The following is a 16,123-nucleotide window of genomic DNA, read 5'->3' as shown; positions in this document are numbered from 1 at the left end:
CTTATAGAGACATATAAAATTATAAAAGGACTGGACACGCTAGATGCAGGAAAAATGGTTACAATGTTGGGGGAGTCCAGAACCAGGGGCCACACAGTCTAAGAATAAAGGGGAGGCCATTTAAAACTGAGGTGAGAAGAAACTTTTTCACCTAGAGAGTTGTGAATTTGTGGAATGCTCTGCCACAGAGGGCAGTGGAGGCCAATTCACTGGATGTATTTAAAAGAGAGTTAGATAGAGCTCTAGGGGCTAGTGGAATCGAGGGATATGGGGAGAAGGCAGGCACGGGTTACTGATCGTGGATGATCAGCCATGATCACAATGAATGGCGGTGCTGGCTCGAAGGGCCAAATGGCCTCCTCCTGCATCTATTTTCTGTTTCTATGATTTTAAAAAACAAAACGATCTAGAATTACACACCTGAGTGATGTGACTGAGGAAAGTAGAGATATTAATTAAGATGAGAAAAGGATAAAGGATGTGTTCAGTTCAGGAGAATCCTGTAAACAGTTAAAAAATGGCGGCCGCCATTGGTGGAGCGGGAGCGCGTGGCCGATGGCTGGGTGAGATCACGTGGGGCGCGGGGCGGTGACGTCACCCTTTGTCCCTTATTTGGGAGTGAGGAAGTTGGCAACCCTACTAATACGGGACAAGGGCAGTCCCGTACGGGACAAAATAATTTAGTTCAAAATACAGGATGTCCAGGCTAATGCGGGCCAGTTGGCGACCCTGGTCTCCATCCATATGCCAAGGACGTGCGGGTTTGTAGGTGAATTGGGCTCTGTAAGTTTCTCCAAGTCGTGTGGCAGCAACGCCATCGCTGCGCCACCTTGCCACCCCGAAATGCTGCATTAAAAATTCCCTCCTCATCAATCATAAATGATGTTCAGATTGCTTTGCCTCAGTTGATATTTTTTGATGATTAAATCTGAAATATTACGTATTTAAGTTACTTTTCCATGTATTGAACGGACTAATGATTTGTATATTATTACTGATGTTGTCGAGTTGCATGCTTGTAAATAATATCACCAAAATAAAAACTATGGATAAACTCCATGACTTTTTCTTTGTATTTGTTACTGTTCATGTATTGACAGTAGAAGGTACTTTGGAAATGGCTGACGACGTCAATGTGACATTGATGGCATAGGACCTTCTATTAAAAGGTGGTGCAGCGGTAGATTTTCCGCCTTACAGCGCCAGAGACCTGGGTTCGATCCTGACTACGGGGACTGTTTGTCTCACCTGTCACCTGCGTGGGTTTCCTCCCACACTCGCCCACCGAGTCCGCGCCGACCAGCGATCCCGCTATTTCTTCTCTTAGGCCCCCTCGGTCATGGTGGTCAGGGCGGCACGGTGGCGCAGCGGTAGAGTTGCTGCCTTACAGCGAATGCAGCGCCGGAGACTCAGGTTCGATCCTGACCACGGGCGCCGTCTGTACGGAGTTTGTACGTTCTCCACGTGACCTGCGCGGGTTTTCTCCGAGATCTTCGGTTTCCTCCCACACTCCAAAGATGTACAGGTTTGTAGGTTAATTGACTGGGTAAATGTAAAAACTGTCCCTAGTGTGTGTAGGATAGTGTTAGTGTGCGGGGATCGCTGGGCGGCGCGGACCCGGTGTGCCGAAGGGCCTGTTTCCGCGCTGTATCTCTAAATCTAAAAAAAATCTAAAAAATGGTTGACCATGGGTGATGCATCCTAGTTGGCTGTTTGCTCCACACCTCAGCTAGAGCAGCGTTGCTTGTGGCTGAAGAGACCGATGTGGGAGTGACAGTCTCTGTGGCAAAGGTCACGTTTGTGTGTGGTCTCTGGTCTGTTGAAGTCGCTGCTTGCCCTCCTCTCTGCGTACCCGCTTGTCTGCCGCTGCGTTCATCAGAGTCCCTTCCCCCGTTTTGAGATGTTGGTTCAGGATACCTCTCCACCTCGTGCGGTCAGCTGCAAGGCTCTCCCAGGACTCCACATCGATGTGGAGCGCCTTCAAATCTCTCTTGCAGACATCCTTGTAACGTAGCTGGGGGCGGCCGATGGTTCTCCTCCCAGATGCCAGCTCTCCATGGAGGATGTCTTTTGGAGTACGGCCATCCTCCATGCGGGGGACATGGCCCAGCCACTGCGGCCTGCGCTGCCTGAGTAGAGTGGACATACTCGGAAGGCCTACTAGCACTATTACACACTAATAATTATAATAATAATAATATATTCCTTTATTTATTATTTACAGTGTTACAGCAGCAAAGTGAATATCAAGAGATCATTCATTATAAATAAAAATAAAGACAGGGATAAATTCACATCATTTACTGTGTATTCCTTTACTGTTACTGTTGACTCGTCTGCTGGGAGCAGTGCTGGTTGTGCAGCGGGAAGGAAGGACCTCCTATATCTTTATACCACTTGGGGTGAAGGAGTCTGTCACTGAAGGAGCTACTCAGTGCAGTGACAGTGTCCTGCTTGGGGTGGGAGTCGTTGTCCAGCAGCGATGTTAGCTTTGCCATCATCCTCCTCTCTCCCACCACCTGCACTGAGTCGAGAGGGCAACCCAGGACAGAGCTGGCCTTCCTGACCAGCTTGTCGAGTCCCCTTCCCTGAACTTTTTCAGTCAGAGGGTGGTGAAGGTGTGGAATTCTCTGCCTCAGAAGGCAGTGGAGGCCAGTTCGTTGGATGCTTTCAAGAGAGAGCTGGATAGAGCTCTTAAGGATAGCGGAGTGAGGGGGTATGGGGAGAAGGCAGGAACGGGGTACTGATTGATAGTGATCAGCCATGATCGCATTGAATGGCGGTGCTGGCTCGAAGGGCTGAATGGCCTACTCCTGCACCTATTGTCTATTGTCTATTGTCTATTGTCCCCTCCGCCGCTGAGATGCTGCTGCTCCAGCAGACCACTCCATAGAAGATGGCCGATGCAACCACTGTGTTGTAGAAGGTCCTTAGGAGTGCCCCCTGCCACTTGCATTATCCTACACGTTTGGAACAGTGTACAATTGAACCAAAGCCAATTAGCCTACACACCTGTATGTCTTTGGATAGGCTGACATTCCAGCTGCTAAACAGATGTGGACAACACCCAATCCAGCTGTTCAGCATCGCCCTCTCCAGGACACAAGGTGCAATTTCATTCATGGCTAACACGATTGAGTAACTTCCACCCAGCAGTATAACCTGGTATAACATAGGCTCAGTCCACCCCCTACACCAAAGATACTAGAGGAGCAAGATAGACCACTCGACCCTAAAAACCGTAGTAGATCACGGCGCCATTTTAGTGGGCAGAAACTTGCAGAAACATTTATAAAGACAAATAACAAAAATCTGTGAATTGATTGATGAGATATATTCTGCATTTTAATGGTATCATCACACATACTGTTCCCCCACAGCACTGATTACACTGCGAGAGGCAGAGCGAACGGCGGGTTTTGCTTACTAAAATGGCGGACGTCACGCTCCTTTGCGTACTACACTTCAGTATAGGCGATTTCGATGGAGTGGTTCATCTTGCTCCTCTAGTATCTTTGGCCTAGACCTACCTGATCTCCCGTTTGCCAAACACTTTAACTCCCCCTCCCATTCCCACACTGCCCTTCCTGTTCTGGGCCTCCTCCACTGTTAGAGTGAGGCCCAGCGCAAATTGGAGGAACAGCACCTCATATTTCGCTTGGGCAGCTCACACCCCAGCGGTATGAACATTGACTTCTCTAACCAAGTAACCCTTGCTTTCCCCCCCTCTCTACATCCCTCCCCCTTCCAAGTACACCGACCAGTCTGACTGTCCTCCTGATTAACTTTTATCTCTGTTTGCCTCGTGGTCACCTTCTCCGAGCTAACAATGAACTATATTCTGCTTTTTCCTTGAGTCCCATCTCCTTTGATGTCTCATTCTCACACCTTACCCTTCCTTATCTCTGTCTCCCTCCCTCAGTCTGAAGAAGGGTCTTGACCCGAAATGTCACCCATTGCTTTTCTCCAGAGATGCTGCCTGACCCGTTAAGTTACTCCAGTGTTTTGTGTCTATCTTTGCTTGTAAGAAGATTCAGTGTAAATTTGGGCAAAAGGTATAGAAGTTTGAAAACCCACACCTCCAGATTCAGGGACAGTTTCTTCTAGGGATGCCAACTATCTCACTCCCAAATAAGGGACAAGGTAATGTCACCACCCCACGTGACCTCACCCAGCCAGCGGCCACGTACTCCCACTCCACCAATGGTGTCTGCCAAGGCAGGGAGGCGGGTTGCTACGCAACCTCCATTAGGCGGCACCCGGGCCTCCGGACCTACAGTGTCCGGGCCTACAGTGTCCGGACCTACAATGTCCGGACCTACACTGTCCGGGCCTACAGTGTCCGGACCTACACTGTCCGGGCCTACAGTGTCCGGGCCTACAGTGTCCGGGCCTACAGTGTCCGGACCTACAGTGTCCGGACCTACACTGTCCAGGCCTACACTGTCCGGGCCTACACTGTCCGGGCCTACACTGTCCGGGCCTACACTGTCCGGGCCTACACTGTCCGGGCCTACACTGTCCAGGCCTACACTGTCCAGGCCTACATTGTCCGGGCCTACAGTGTCCGGGCCTACACCGCCCGGGCCTACAGCGCACCCCCCCCCCCCCCCAGGCCTAATACGGGACAAGGGAGGTCCAGTACGGGACAAACCAATTTAGCTCAAAATACAGGATGTCCCGGTTAATACGGGACAGTTGGCAACTGTACTTTCTTCCCCACTGTTATCAGCCAACCAGCATCTGCAGTTCCTACACAACAAATATATTGCTTCCTGTCTGAAAACCATGAGTGACTACAGATGAAGACAGTGATGTTTTCTGCAGGTGTGTGAAGTTTCTCGTTATTTTATAACCACTTGCTTGCGGCAGCAACACACAGAAATATATATGTCCACAACTTCTCTTCCACTGTAGCAAACTGTCATTTTTAGGTAATTTAAAGTATTTTCATGTTCATAAGTTCTAAGAGCCGAATTAACCCATTTGGCCCGTCAAGTCTACTCCGCCATTCAATCATGGCTGATCTAAATCTCCCTCTTAACCCCATTCTCCTGCCTTCTCCCCATAACCCCTGACATTCATACAAATCAATAATCTATCTATCTCCGCCTTAAAAATATCCTTTTCGGCCTCAATCCAGATTCACCACCCTCTGACGAAAGAGATTCCTCCTCATCTACTTCCTAAAGGAACGTCCTTTAATTCTGAGGCTGTGGCCTCTGGTCCTAGACTCTCCCTACTAGTATTTTGCAAATATTGTGAGCCAATTCACAACATTAAATGTTTTAAACTACAAAGTTGAAAGGAGATATGTGGGGCAAGATGTTTCCATCAGTCACCCCCACGCCCCATTCCCTGTTCTCCTCCAATTATCGTTCCATAAGTTGTTCCCCTACCATTCTTTCTCACCCCCACCAATACCTGTTTCACACTACTTCTCGACCAACCCTTACAGAAACATAGAAACATAGAAAATAGGTGCAGGAGGAGGCCATTTGGCCCTTCGAGCCATCACTGCCTTTCTTTGTGATCATGGCTAATCATCCACAATCAGTAACCCGTGCCTGCTTTCTCCCCATATCCCTTGATTCTACTAGCCCTTAGATCTCTATCTAACTCTCTTTTAAATTCATCCAGTGAATTGGCCTCCACTGCCTTCTGTGGCAGAGAATTCCACAAATTCACAACTCTCTGGGTGAAAAGGTTTTTTCTCACCTCAGTTGTAAATGGCCTCCCCTTTATTCTTAGGCTGTGTGGCCCCAGGTTCTAGACTCCCACAACATTGGGAACATTTTTCCTGTATCTAGCTTGTCCAGTCCTTTCATAATTTTCTACGTCTCTGTAAGATCCCCTCTCATCCTTCTAAACTCCAGTGAATACAAGCCCAGTCTTTCCAATCTTTCCTCATATGACAGTCCCGCCATCCCGGGGATTAACCTGGTGAACCTTCATCTGATACCAGCCACTTGATACTCTTCCTAAAACATAGCTCGACCACTTGTCTGAATCTGTCTTCGACATTTACAAAAGGCATCGTGTAAAAAACAATAGTTTTAATTTTAAATCAATTTAAAATTCCTTATAAAATCCTTATAATTGTAAAAACAATAATTTTAGTTTTAAATTAATTTAAAATTCCGTATAAAATAATATTATTATACATGCAAAATCATGACATTGAATGGGATGACAAAAATAAGTTCAAGATAGAATACACTTCATCATGAAAGATAGACACAAAATGCTGGAGTAACTCAGCGGGTCAGGCAGCATCTCTGGAGAGAAGGAATGGGTGACGTTTTGGATCAAGATCTTTCTTCAAAGTCTTATAGAGATGATCTCCATCAGGTGATGTCGTAGAGGTGTATAAAATCATGAGAGGAATAGATCGGGTAGACGCACAGAGTCTCTTGCCCAGAGTAGGGGAATCGAGAACCAGAGGACATAGGTTTAGGGTGAAGGGGGAAAGATTTAATAGGAACCTGAAGGGTGGTGGGTGTATGGAACGAGCTGCCGGAGGAGGTAGTTGAGGCAGGGACTATCGCAACGTTTAAGAAACATTTACAGTGGACAGGTACATGGATAGCACAAGTTTAGAGGGATATGGGCCAAATGCAGGCAGGTGGGACTGGTGTAGATGGGACATGCTGGCCGGTGTGGGCAAGTTGGGCTGAAGGGCCTGTTTTTACTCCGCATCACTCTAATGACCCGTTGAATTACTCAAGCATTTTGTGTCTATCTTTGGTGTAAACCAGTATCTGCAATTCCTGTCTCCACACTACACCCAATTCATTTTGAACCCAAGGTAGGTTCGCCAACGGTCCCGTATTAGCCGGGACATCCCGTATTTTGGGCTAAAGTTAGATTGTCCCGTACGGGACCGCCCTTGTCCCGTATTAGTAGGGTTGCCAACTTTCTCACTCCCAAATAAGGGACAAGGGGTGACGTCACCGCCCCGCGCCCCACTTGACCTCACCCAGCCAGCGGCCACGTGCTCCCGCTCCACCAATGGCGGAAGCCGTTGGTGGAGCGGGAGCATGTGGCCGCTGGCTGGGTGAGGTCACGTGGGGCGCGGGGCGGTGACGTCACCCTTTGTCCCTTATTTGGGAGTGAGGAAGTTGGCAACCCTAACCCAAGGGGAAGCTTCACTGACTGTTGTCCTCTAGGTTGTTGTCCTCGAAGCTCACTCCAGTGGGGACCTTGGTTCTGAAGAAAAGAGATGATGGTTTGTATCCATTACACAAGGGGTTTACACCCTGTCAGCCCAGCACAGCAAAGGTGTCATCTACTTGATCCCCAGTCTAATTCCGCACGTTAACTCCCCCTCCTCTGGATCTCTGCCCTGTATCCCACAGACCCAGATACAGTCCTGGCCCCAACTACTTTCCTTAGTTTTGTTTTGGTTTAGTTTAGAGATACAGCGTGGAAACAGGCCCACCGAGTCCGCGCCGACCAGCGATCCCCGCGCACTAACGCTATCCTACACACATTAGGGACAACTTGCATCTACACCAAGCCAATTGACGTCCTTGGAGTATGGGAGGAAACCGGAGATCGCAGAGAAAACCCACGCAGGTCAGGGGAGAACGTACAAACCGCGTACAGATAGCGCCCGTAGTCAGGATTGAACCCGGGTCTCTGGCGCTGTGAGGCAGCAACTCTACCGCCGCGCCACCTTGACGCCCTGGAACCACTACTGGCAAGATCGGTCGGTCGCGCTCGAAGACAAAGTGAACCGTTTACCTCTTCCGACCTGGGTTTATCAGGGACTCTCCTGCAAGTAGTCTCTTCCTGGCCACTGGAGAAGATCCAGGATCAGTACTCTTCATCTTGGAATCTAAGTCCACTAAGAAGCAGAGAAGGGGATCATAAGCACAGGAAAAGCACGAGGAATGCGATGTGTGTGCAGATTGTTCATAAGGTCATAAGTGATAGGCGCAGAGTTAGGCCATTCGGCCCATCGTCTACTCCGCCATTCAATCGTGGCTGATCTATCTCTCCCTCCTAACCCCATTCTCCTGCCTTCTCCCCATAACCTCTGACACCTGTATTAATCAAGAATCTATCTATCTCTGCCTTAAAAATATCCACTGACTTGGCCTCCACTGCCGTCTGTGGCAATGAATTCCGCAGAATCACCATCCTCTGACTAAAGTCCAATCAAAGACAGTCCCACTGAGGTAGACGGTAGTCCAGGACCGCTCTCTGGTTGTGGTAGGATGGTTCAGTTGCCTGATAACAGCTGGGAAGAAACTGTCCCTGAATCTGGAGGTGTGCGTTTTCGCACTTCTACGCCTGTTGCCCGGTGGGAGAGGGGAGAAGAGGGAGTGGCCTGTGTAATGGTGGATGTACTGCCAGCGTGACGTCTCTGACCTGCTTGGAACAATCTGTGTACGAAGGGCATCCTTTTCCCCGGGCTCGAGACGTCGGCATCTTCCAGCGCTGGAGAGATAAGAACATAGATCTGTAAATCCCACCTCATCCCCTCTCTCATCTCATTTCCACCCTGTATCTCTCAACTCAACTCAACTCACCCAAAGACTACAAAATCATGAGAGGAATAGATCGGGTAGATGCACAGAGTTTCTTGCCCAGAGTAGGGGAATCGAGGACCAGAGGACATAGGTTCAAGGTGAAGGGGAAAAGATTTTACAGAAATCCGAAGGGTAACTTTTTCACACAGAGGGTGGTGGGTGTATGGAACAAGCTTCTAGAGGAGGTAGTTGAGGCAGGAATTAACCCAACATTTAAGAAACAGTTGGATAGGTACATGGATAAGACAGGTTTGGAGGGTTATGGACCAAGTGCAGGCAGGTGGGACTAGTGTAGCTGGGACATGTTGGCCGGTGTGGGCACGTTGGGCCGAAGGGCCTGTTTCCACGCTGTATCACTCTATGACTCCAAACCAAGAGTTAGTCCAACTTTATCTTCATCACTCGAGCTGCATAACTACACATGCAAACCAATCACTTCTAATGACTTCACAATTGATTTACAGAGTCTCTTGCTGAAACCAATCACTTCTAATGACAAGAAGCCTGTCCCGCTGAGTTACTCCAGCATTTTGTGTCTATCTTCTCCCCAGGGCAATCGAGGTCCAGAGGACATAGGTATAAGGTGAGGGGGGGGGAAGATTTAATAGGAATCTGAGGGGTAACAATTTCACCCAAAGAATGGTGTGTGTATGGAACGAGCTGCCGGAGCAGAGAGTTTAGTTTAGTTTAGAGATACAGCACGGAAACAGGCCCTTCGGCCCACCGAGTCCACGCTGACCAGTGATCCCCGCGCACTAACACTGCCCTACACACACTAGGGTCATAGAAACATAGGAAATAGGTGCAGGAGGAGGCCATTTGGCCCTTCAAGCCAGCACCGCCATTCTTTGTGATCATGGCTGGTCAATCTTTACATTTATACCAAGCAAATTAACCTACAAACCTGCACGTCTTTGGAGTGTGGGAGGAAACCGAACATTTCGGAGAAAACCCTATGCAGGTCACGGGGAGAATGTACAAACTCCGTACAGACAGCACCCGTAGTCGGGATGGAACCCGGGTCCCTGGCGCTGAAAGCGTTGTGAGGCAGCAACTCTACCGCTGCGCCACCAGTTGAGGCTGGGACCATCACAACGTTTATAAAACAGTTAGACAGGTACATGGATAGAACAGGTTTGGGGGGGGGGGGGGGGGGGGGGGGGGGGGGGGGGGGGGGATATGGGCCAAACGCAGGCAGGTGGGACTAGTGTAGATGGGACATGTTGGTCGGCGTGGGCAAGTTGGGCCGAAGGGCCTGTTTCCATGCCGTATAAACTTAAACTAACACTTGAACTTAAACTAAACAAACTATACTTAAACTAACCTGGCCACACACTCATTTCACTCCTGCCATCAGGAAGAAGGTACATGAGCCTGAAAACTGGAAGGTCCAGGTTGAGCAACAGCTTCTTCCCAACAGCAGTCAGGCTACTCCACACGATAACATTACACATTACACACTACAAGGGCGGCACGGTGGCGCAGCGGTAGAGTTGCTGCCTCACAGCGAATGCAGCGCCGGAGAACCAGGTTCGATCCTGACTACGGGTGCTGTACTGTACGGAGTTTGTACGTTCTCCCCGTGACCTGGGTGGGTTTTCTCCAAGATCTTCGGTTTCCTCCCACACTCCAAAGACGTGCAGGTTTGTAGGTTAATTGGCTGGGCAAATGTAAAAACTTGTCCCTAGTGGGTGTAGGATAGTGTTAGTGTGCGGGGATCGCTGGGCGGTGCGGACCACGTGGGCCGAAGGGCCTGTTTCCGCGCTGTATCTCTAAATCCAAAATCTAAAAAACCTCAAATAAGCTCAGAACTACAATAGACTATAATATTATTGTTTACTGTGCACTATGTTTACATATTCTGTTGTGCTGCAGCAAGTAAGAATTTAACTCTTGACTCTTGACTTAAGCGCTACTTAGCTTAAACTAAGCTGCTGCCCCACCCCGCCACGTCCTCCCTCCTACCTGTGACCTGCTTCTCCAGGTGATGGACATGATCCACCAGGTGAAAGACCACGGACTGTAGCTCCACCTTGGCCTCTGCTGCGGGCAGCTTGTACAGGTCGAAGGACAGGCCCAGGGCATCCTGGCTCAGTCTGAGGATCGTCGTGTGGCCCACGACAGTGAGGGTGATCGCATCCTGGCGGAACGCCTCCCTGTGTGGCGGAGGGCGGGGGGTTTAAGGGTTAACGTGTGCACGTTGCGCGCGGTGAGCCTGCTTTACTTACTTAGAATTGCCGGCTAAAGTATAACAGGCTGTTTTGCACAACTGCAGAGGGTGTTGTGACTGAGGGAGAGAGACCCCGATACCAAGTAGGACTGCAGAGAACAACAAGTCTGGTCTAGACAGTAACAACCGGTGCAGGAATGTGCTGATTGTGTGATTAGCTGGCCCCGTGCCCACTCGTGTATAAATATACTGCCGGTGCACAATATAATGGACTGGGGCGGTCTCGAGGGGCTGGCAAGTACGTGACCCTACTCGCAGTGACTCTCCCACTCACGCCAGCGTAATCAAGTCGTGTCTTTACCGTCAGTGACTGACGGTGTTTGTGATTTCAGAGTGCGGGCGGGCTCGAACACTTGTGGGGAGAGAGGGGAGGAAGAGTTTAGTGCAATGGGATTTGCAGCAGCAAACTCTCATCTTCCCAGCACGGAAGGCTTGAATGGGAACCCGTCCAAAGGTCGGTCGGTCGGTCGGCATAACTGGGAGGGAGCCGCTGGAGACGTGAGGGGCAAAGGCCGGTAGGGGGTGAACCATGGTAATGTCCTCAGCGCGTTCAACGTAGGCTACAGGTGGCACCACCGGGACACAAAGATGGCCGGGCGAGGAGAGGAGAGGAGAGAGAGGGGACGGGGAGAGAGAGAGAGAAGAGGGGAGAAGAGGAGAGGAGAGGAGGGGAGAGGAGGGGAGGGGAGGGGAGGGGAGGGGAGGGGAGGGGAGGGGAGGGGAGGGGAGGGGAGGGGAGGGGAGGGGAGAGGAGAGGAGAGGAGAGGAGAGGGACATCGGTTGGCGTGAAATGCTCCAGTACATCTAGCGCGCGGGCCGACCAGACTTTGGATAATGGCGCCAAAACATGGCAGGGCCCACATGTGTAATATATGCAGAAAGACTTTCACTGCGCAGTTGCATGAGTGACAAATTGACACGGATACTATTTGAGTCCAGACCGTGATGTGATTTTGTGATTTAGCATAAGTGCTAAGCTGGAACATGGGGCCTTACAGTGTGGAAACAGGCCCTTCGGCCCACCTTGCCCATGCCTTTGTCCACATCCTTGTTAGGTACGGCGAACTGGATTGCTGAGGAAAATACCTGGCAGAGTAATGTGAGGAAATCTGGAACTAACATCGAGGAGCTCGCAGTCTCGGTTGAGACCGTTCGGGAGCTCCAAGCTGCAGGAGGTTCGACAAGCCCCGACCCTGTAGATCGCCCGGTACAGAGGGGGCTGACATCCCCCCGATGGAGGAGCTTGATCGCCCTGAATAGAAAGGGGAGTCGCCGGCTACGGGAGTCAAGATCGTCCCGTCAACGGAAGGTTAGAGGCCCCCGACCGCTAGAGGACAAAGAAGGGAGAGAATTCATTGCCACAGCAGGCAGTGGAGGCCAAGTCAATGGATATTTAAGGCAAAGATTCTTGATTAGTATGGGTCTCAGGGGTTACAGAGTCACAGGTAGAGTCATAGAGTGATACAGTGTGGAAACAGGCCCTTCGGCCCAACTTGCCCACACCGGCCAACATGTCACAGCTACACTCGCCCCCCCCCCTGGCTTTGGCCCATATCCCTCCAAACATGTCCCATTCATGTAAATGCTATGGGGTTACGGGGAGAAGGCAGGAGAATGGGGTTGAGAGGGAAAGATAGATCAGCCATGATTGAATGGCGGAGTAGACTTGATGGGCCTAATTCTGCTCCTAGAACGTATGAACTTTCCTAGAATATCACCAATCTATTTTTCCTACGGGAGGAATACATACGCACTTGGTTCTGGTATGGTATTCTTCAGAGGTTTTCATCCCATACATAGATTTCTGTTAAAAAATAAGAAAAATAATAATGTTTCTGGACTATTGGAAAGGTAACATCATAACATCATGGCTTAAAAGTCAGCCCACAGTGAGGACGAACAACACTAGAGTTGGACAACAGGACACATTTACGTGTTGATTTACTGCCTCACAGCGCCAGAGACCCGGGTTCCATCCCAACCACGGGTGCTGCCTGTACAGAGTTTGTACGTTCTCCCCGTGACCTGCGTGGGTTTTCTCCGAGATCTTCGGTTTCCCCCCACACTCCAAAGACGTGCAGGTTTGTAGGTTAATTGGCTTTGGTACAAATGTAAATTGTTCCTAGCGTGTGCAGGGTGGTTTTAATGTGTGGGGATCGCTGGTCAACGCAAACAATGTGGGCCGAAGGGCCTGTTTCCGTGCTGTATCTCGAAACTAAACTAAACTCAAGATGCTGCTTGTCCCACTGCATTACTCCAGCATTTTGTGTCTATTTTCAGTGTAAACCAGTTTCTGCAGTTCCTTCCTGCACGTTTCCCAAGCATTTATAGATGACCTGTTGCTGGTCCTAGACAATAGGCAATAGGTGCAGGAGGAGGCCATTCGGCCCTTCGAGCCAACACCGCCATTCAATGTGATCATGGCTGGTCATTCTCAATCAGTACCCCGTTCCTGCCTTCTCCCCATACCCCCTGACTCCGCTATCCTTAACAGCTCTATCTAGCTCCAATTCAGAGAATTGGCCTCCACTGCCTTCTGAGGCAGAGAGTTCCACAGATTCACCACTCTCTGACTGAAAAAGTTTTTCCTCATCTCCGTTCTAAATGGCCTACCCCTTATTCTTAAACTGTGGCCCATGGTTCTGGACTCCCCCAAAATTGGAATATGTTTCCTGCCTCTAGCATGTCCAACCACTTAATAATCTTATATGTTTCGATAAGATCCTCTCTCATCCTTCTAAATTCCAGTGTATACAAGCCCAGCCGCTCCATTTACTTACGCGGTCCTGTTACTTACGTGCTCCTCCAGCTTTTCTTGACTGAAGGCTGTGCTCCAGACATCCGCGATGTTGGTGACACTGAGAAGGAAAGATGTACGTGCAGTCAATACCTCATCTTACAGAGTTACACAGGAAACTTCCGATCACTGGTCGGCGCGTACCCGGTGGGCCGAATCTATCTCTCAAGTCTAAATTCTAAAGACTTCCATGGTCGTCATAAGTTCCAGGAGCAGAATCAGGACATCACTGCACAACACAATTGGAAGGAAACAAGACCATGGTAGTGCAGAAGGTGCAGATGTTCCTACACAATAAATCTACAGGATTGGTAGGGTTGACAACTGTCCTGTATTAGCCGGGACATCCCGTATTTTGGGCTAAATTGGTTTGTCCCGTATTAGGCCCGGGGGGGCGCTGTAGGCCTGGACACTGTAGGCCCGGACACTGTTGGCCCGGAAACGGACACTGTAGGCCCGGACACTGTAGGCCCGGACGCTGTAGGCCCGGACGCTGTAGGCCCGGAAACGGACACTGTAGGCCCGGACACTGTTGGCAGGGACACTGTTGGCCCGGAAACGGACACTGTAGGCCCGGACACTGTAGGCCCGGACGCTGTAGGCCCGGGCGCCACCTAATAGAGATTGCATAGTAACCAGCCTCCCGGCCAGGGCTGCCGCCATTGGTGGAGCTGGAGCACGTGGCCGCTGGCTGGGTGAGGTCACGTGGGGCGCGGGGCGGTGACGCCACCCTTTGTCCCTTATTTGGGAGTGAGGAAGTTGGCAACCCTAAGTATTGGCCTCAAATAGGGTTGTAAGATCAGAATCTTGAATAATGCCAACTTTTGTTCGTGGATATACTTTGTAAATTACTAACAGAAAAGTTCATAACTGCATAAGTGAAGGGAGCAGAATTAGGCCGTTCGGCCCATTGAGTCCACTCCGCCATTCAGTGATGGCTGTCTCTCCCTCTCAACCCCATTCTCCTGCCTTGCCCCCATAAACCCCGACACCTCTTACCAGAGATCGAAGGTACGTGGACTAACGCGGGTGTAACAGAGGTATCTCTGGTTGCTCTGAGAGTGCCTGTGGATGTGAAGAGATCGGACAGAGGCAGGGACCTCCTGATTGTCCATCTTCCAGCAGCTCCACCAAGTGCAAGGACACCTGTAAACATGTCAAAGCACAAGACCGTCAAACTGAAGCAGTGACACGACAGCACGTCCTTCACTAGAACAGGAAGATAGACACAAAATGCTGGAGTAACTCAGCGGGTCAGGCAGCATCTCTGGGGAACATGGATAGGTGACGTTTCACAGAGTGCTGGAGTAACTCAGTGGGTCAGGCAGTATCTCTGGAGAACATGGATAGGTGACGTTTCACAGAGTGCTGGAGTAACTCAGTGGGTCAGGCAGCATCTTGGAGAACACGGATAGGTGACGATTCGGGTCGGAGTCTTCAGACTGATTGTAGGGGGAGATGATTGTAGGATGTTGCCAGGACTAGAGGGTGTGAGCTCTGGGGAGAGGTTGAGTGGGCTGGGACTCTATCCCTTGGAGCGCAGGAGGATGAGGGGTGATCTTATAGAGGGGTACAAAATCATGAGAGGAATAGATCGGGTAGATGCACAGAGTCTCTTGCCCAGAGTAAGGGAATCGAGAACCAGAGGACATGGGTTTAAGGTGAAGGGGAAAAGATTTAATTGGAATCTGAGGGGTGACTTTATCACACAAAGGGTGAAACAGAGGAGGTGGTTAAGGCTGGGACTATCCCAACGTTTCAGAAACATTTAGACAGGTACATGGATAGGACACGTTTGGAGGGATATGGACTAAACACAGGCAGGTTGGTCAGTGTGGGCAAGTTGGGCCGAAGGGCCTGTTTCCACACTATATGACTCTACAACATGGATAGGTGACATTTCAGACCGGGATCCTTTGTAGGGGAGGGGAAGGGAGAAATATATATAGGTCGTTACCGTAAACACTGTGCAAGTTAATTCTACAGCAACTATTTATAAGGCGAAGACAGACACAAAATGCTGGAGTGACTCAGTGGGACAGGCAGCATCTCTGGTGAGAAGGAACGGGTGACCCTTCCTCAGACTGGTTGTAAGAGGGGTAGAGAATGATATTGGGGGTCGTTACTGCAAACGCTGCACAAGGAAATTCCACAGCAACTGTTTGTAAGGTGGGTTGTCTGACTTGTTGTGTGAGTTCTCCTGTTTCTATGTTACTCACTGTCTCAGCGGCCTGGCGGGGTCTCTGACGACGGTCGGTCCCACAACCTGACCGGGGAGCTGTCAAAACCACTCCTCTCAAGACGAGGAGGAAGCAAATACAGGGCGGAATGAATCGGAAAGGCAAGTTCCCCTGGTAGCTTGCTGCACAGCACCATCTGCTGCATTGGGAGTACTGTTAGACACGAGCCTTTTGCCAATGAAGGAAGATAGAGAGAGAGACGCATGAAAGTGCTGGAGTAACTCAGCGGGTCAGGCAGCATCTCTGCAGAGAGGGGAATGGGCGACGTTTCGGGTCGAGACCCTTCTTCAGACTGGATATCATTCTGTGTGTTTATATT

At 50.1% G+C, this 16,123-nt stretch overlaps 1 protein-coding gene across 1 annotated transcript; it reads right to left on the bottom strand.

The window, feature by feature from the left end:
• Positions 1-7,092: 7,092 nt before the first annotated feature.
• On the bottom strand, positions 7,093-15,870 carry paxx (PAXX non-homologous end joining factor). Its single transcript, XM_078425849.1, has 8 exons — positions 15,784-15,870; positions 14,564-14,710; positions 13,565-13,625; positions 12,522-12,571; positions 10,503-10,693; positions 8,377-8,445; positions 7,747-7,849; positions 7,093-7,209 (listed from the first exon to the last, which is right to left on the bottom strand). Exons 2-8 carry the CDS (start codon positions 14,677-14,679, stop codon positions 7,149-7,151), a joined length of 651 nt encoding a protein of 216 aa, XP_078281975.1. The 5' UTR covers positions 14,680-14,710; positions 15,784-15,870; the 3' UTR covers positions 7,093-7,148.
• Between the last annotated feature and the right edge of the window lie 253 nt (positions 15,871-16,123).

The sequence above is a fragment of the Rhinoraja longicauda genome, chromosome 31 (genome assembly GCF_053455715.1).
Source record: "Rhinoraja longicauda isolate Sanriku21f chromosome 31, sRhiLon1.1, whole genome shotgun sequence".
In the NCBI taxonomy this organism is placed as follows: domain Eukaryota; kingdom Metazoa; phylum Chordata; class Chondrichthyes; order Rajiformes; family Arhynchobatidae; genus Rhinoraja; species Rhinoraja longicauda.
This window is presented reverse-complemented; position numbering and strand designations above follow the sequence as displayed.

Bases quoted from the DNA above. Each gene is read 5' to 3' on its own strand.
- paxx (XM_078425849.1), bottom strand. From the start codon at position 14,679: ATGGACAATCAGGAGGTCCCTGCCTCTGTCCGATCTCTTCACATCCAC. The intron at 13,626-14,563 runs GTAAGAGGTGTC...TTTCCTTCTCAG, and splicing joins CCACGTACCTTCGATCTCTG to TGTCACCAACATCGCGGATG. The intron at 12,572-13,564 runs GTAAGTAACAGG...ATTTTTTAACAG, and splicing joins AAGAAAAGCTGGAGGAGCAC to AAATCTATGTATGGGATGAA.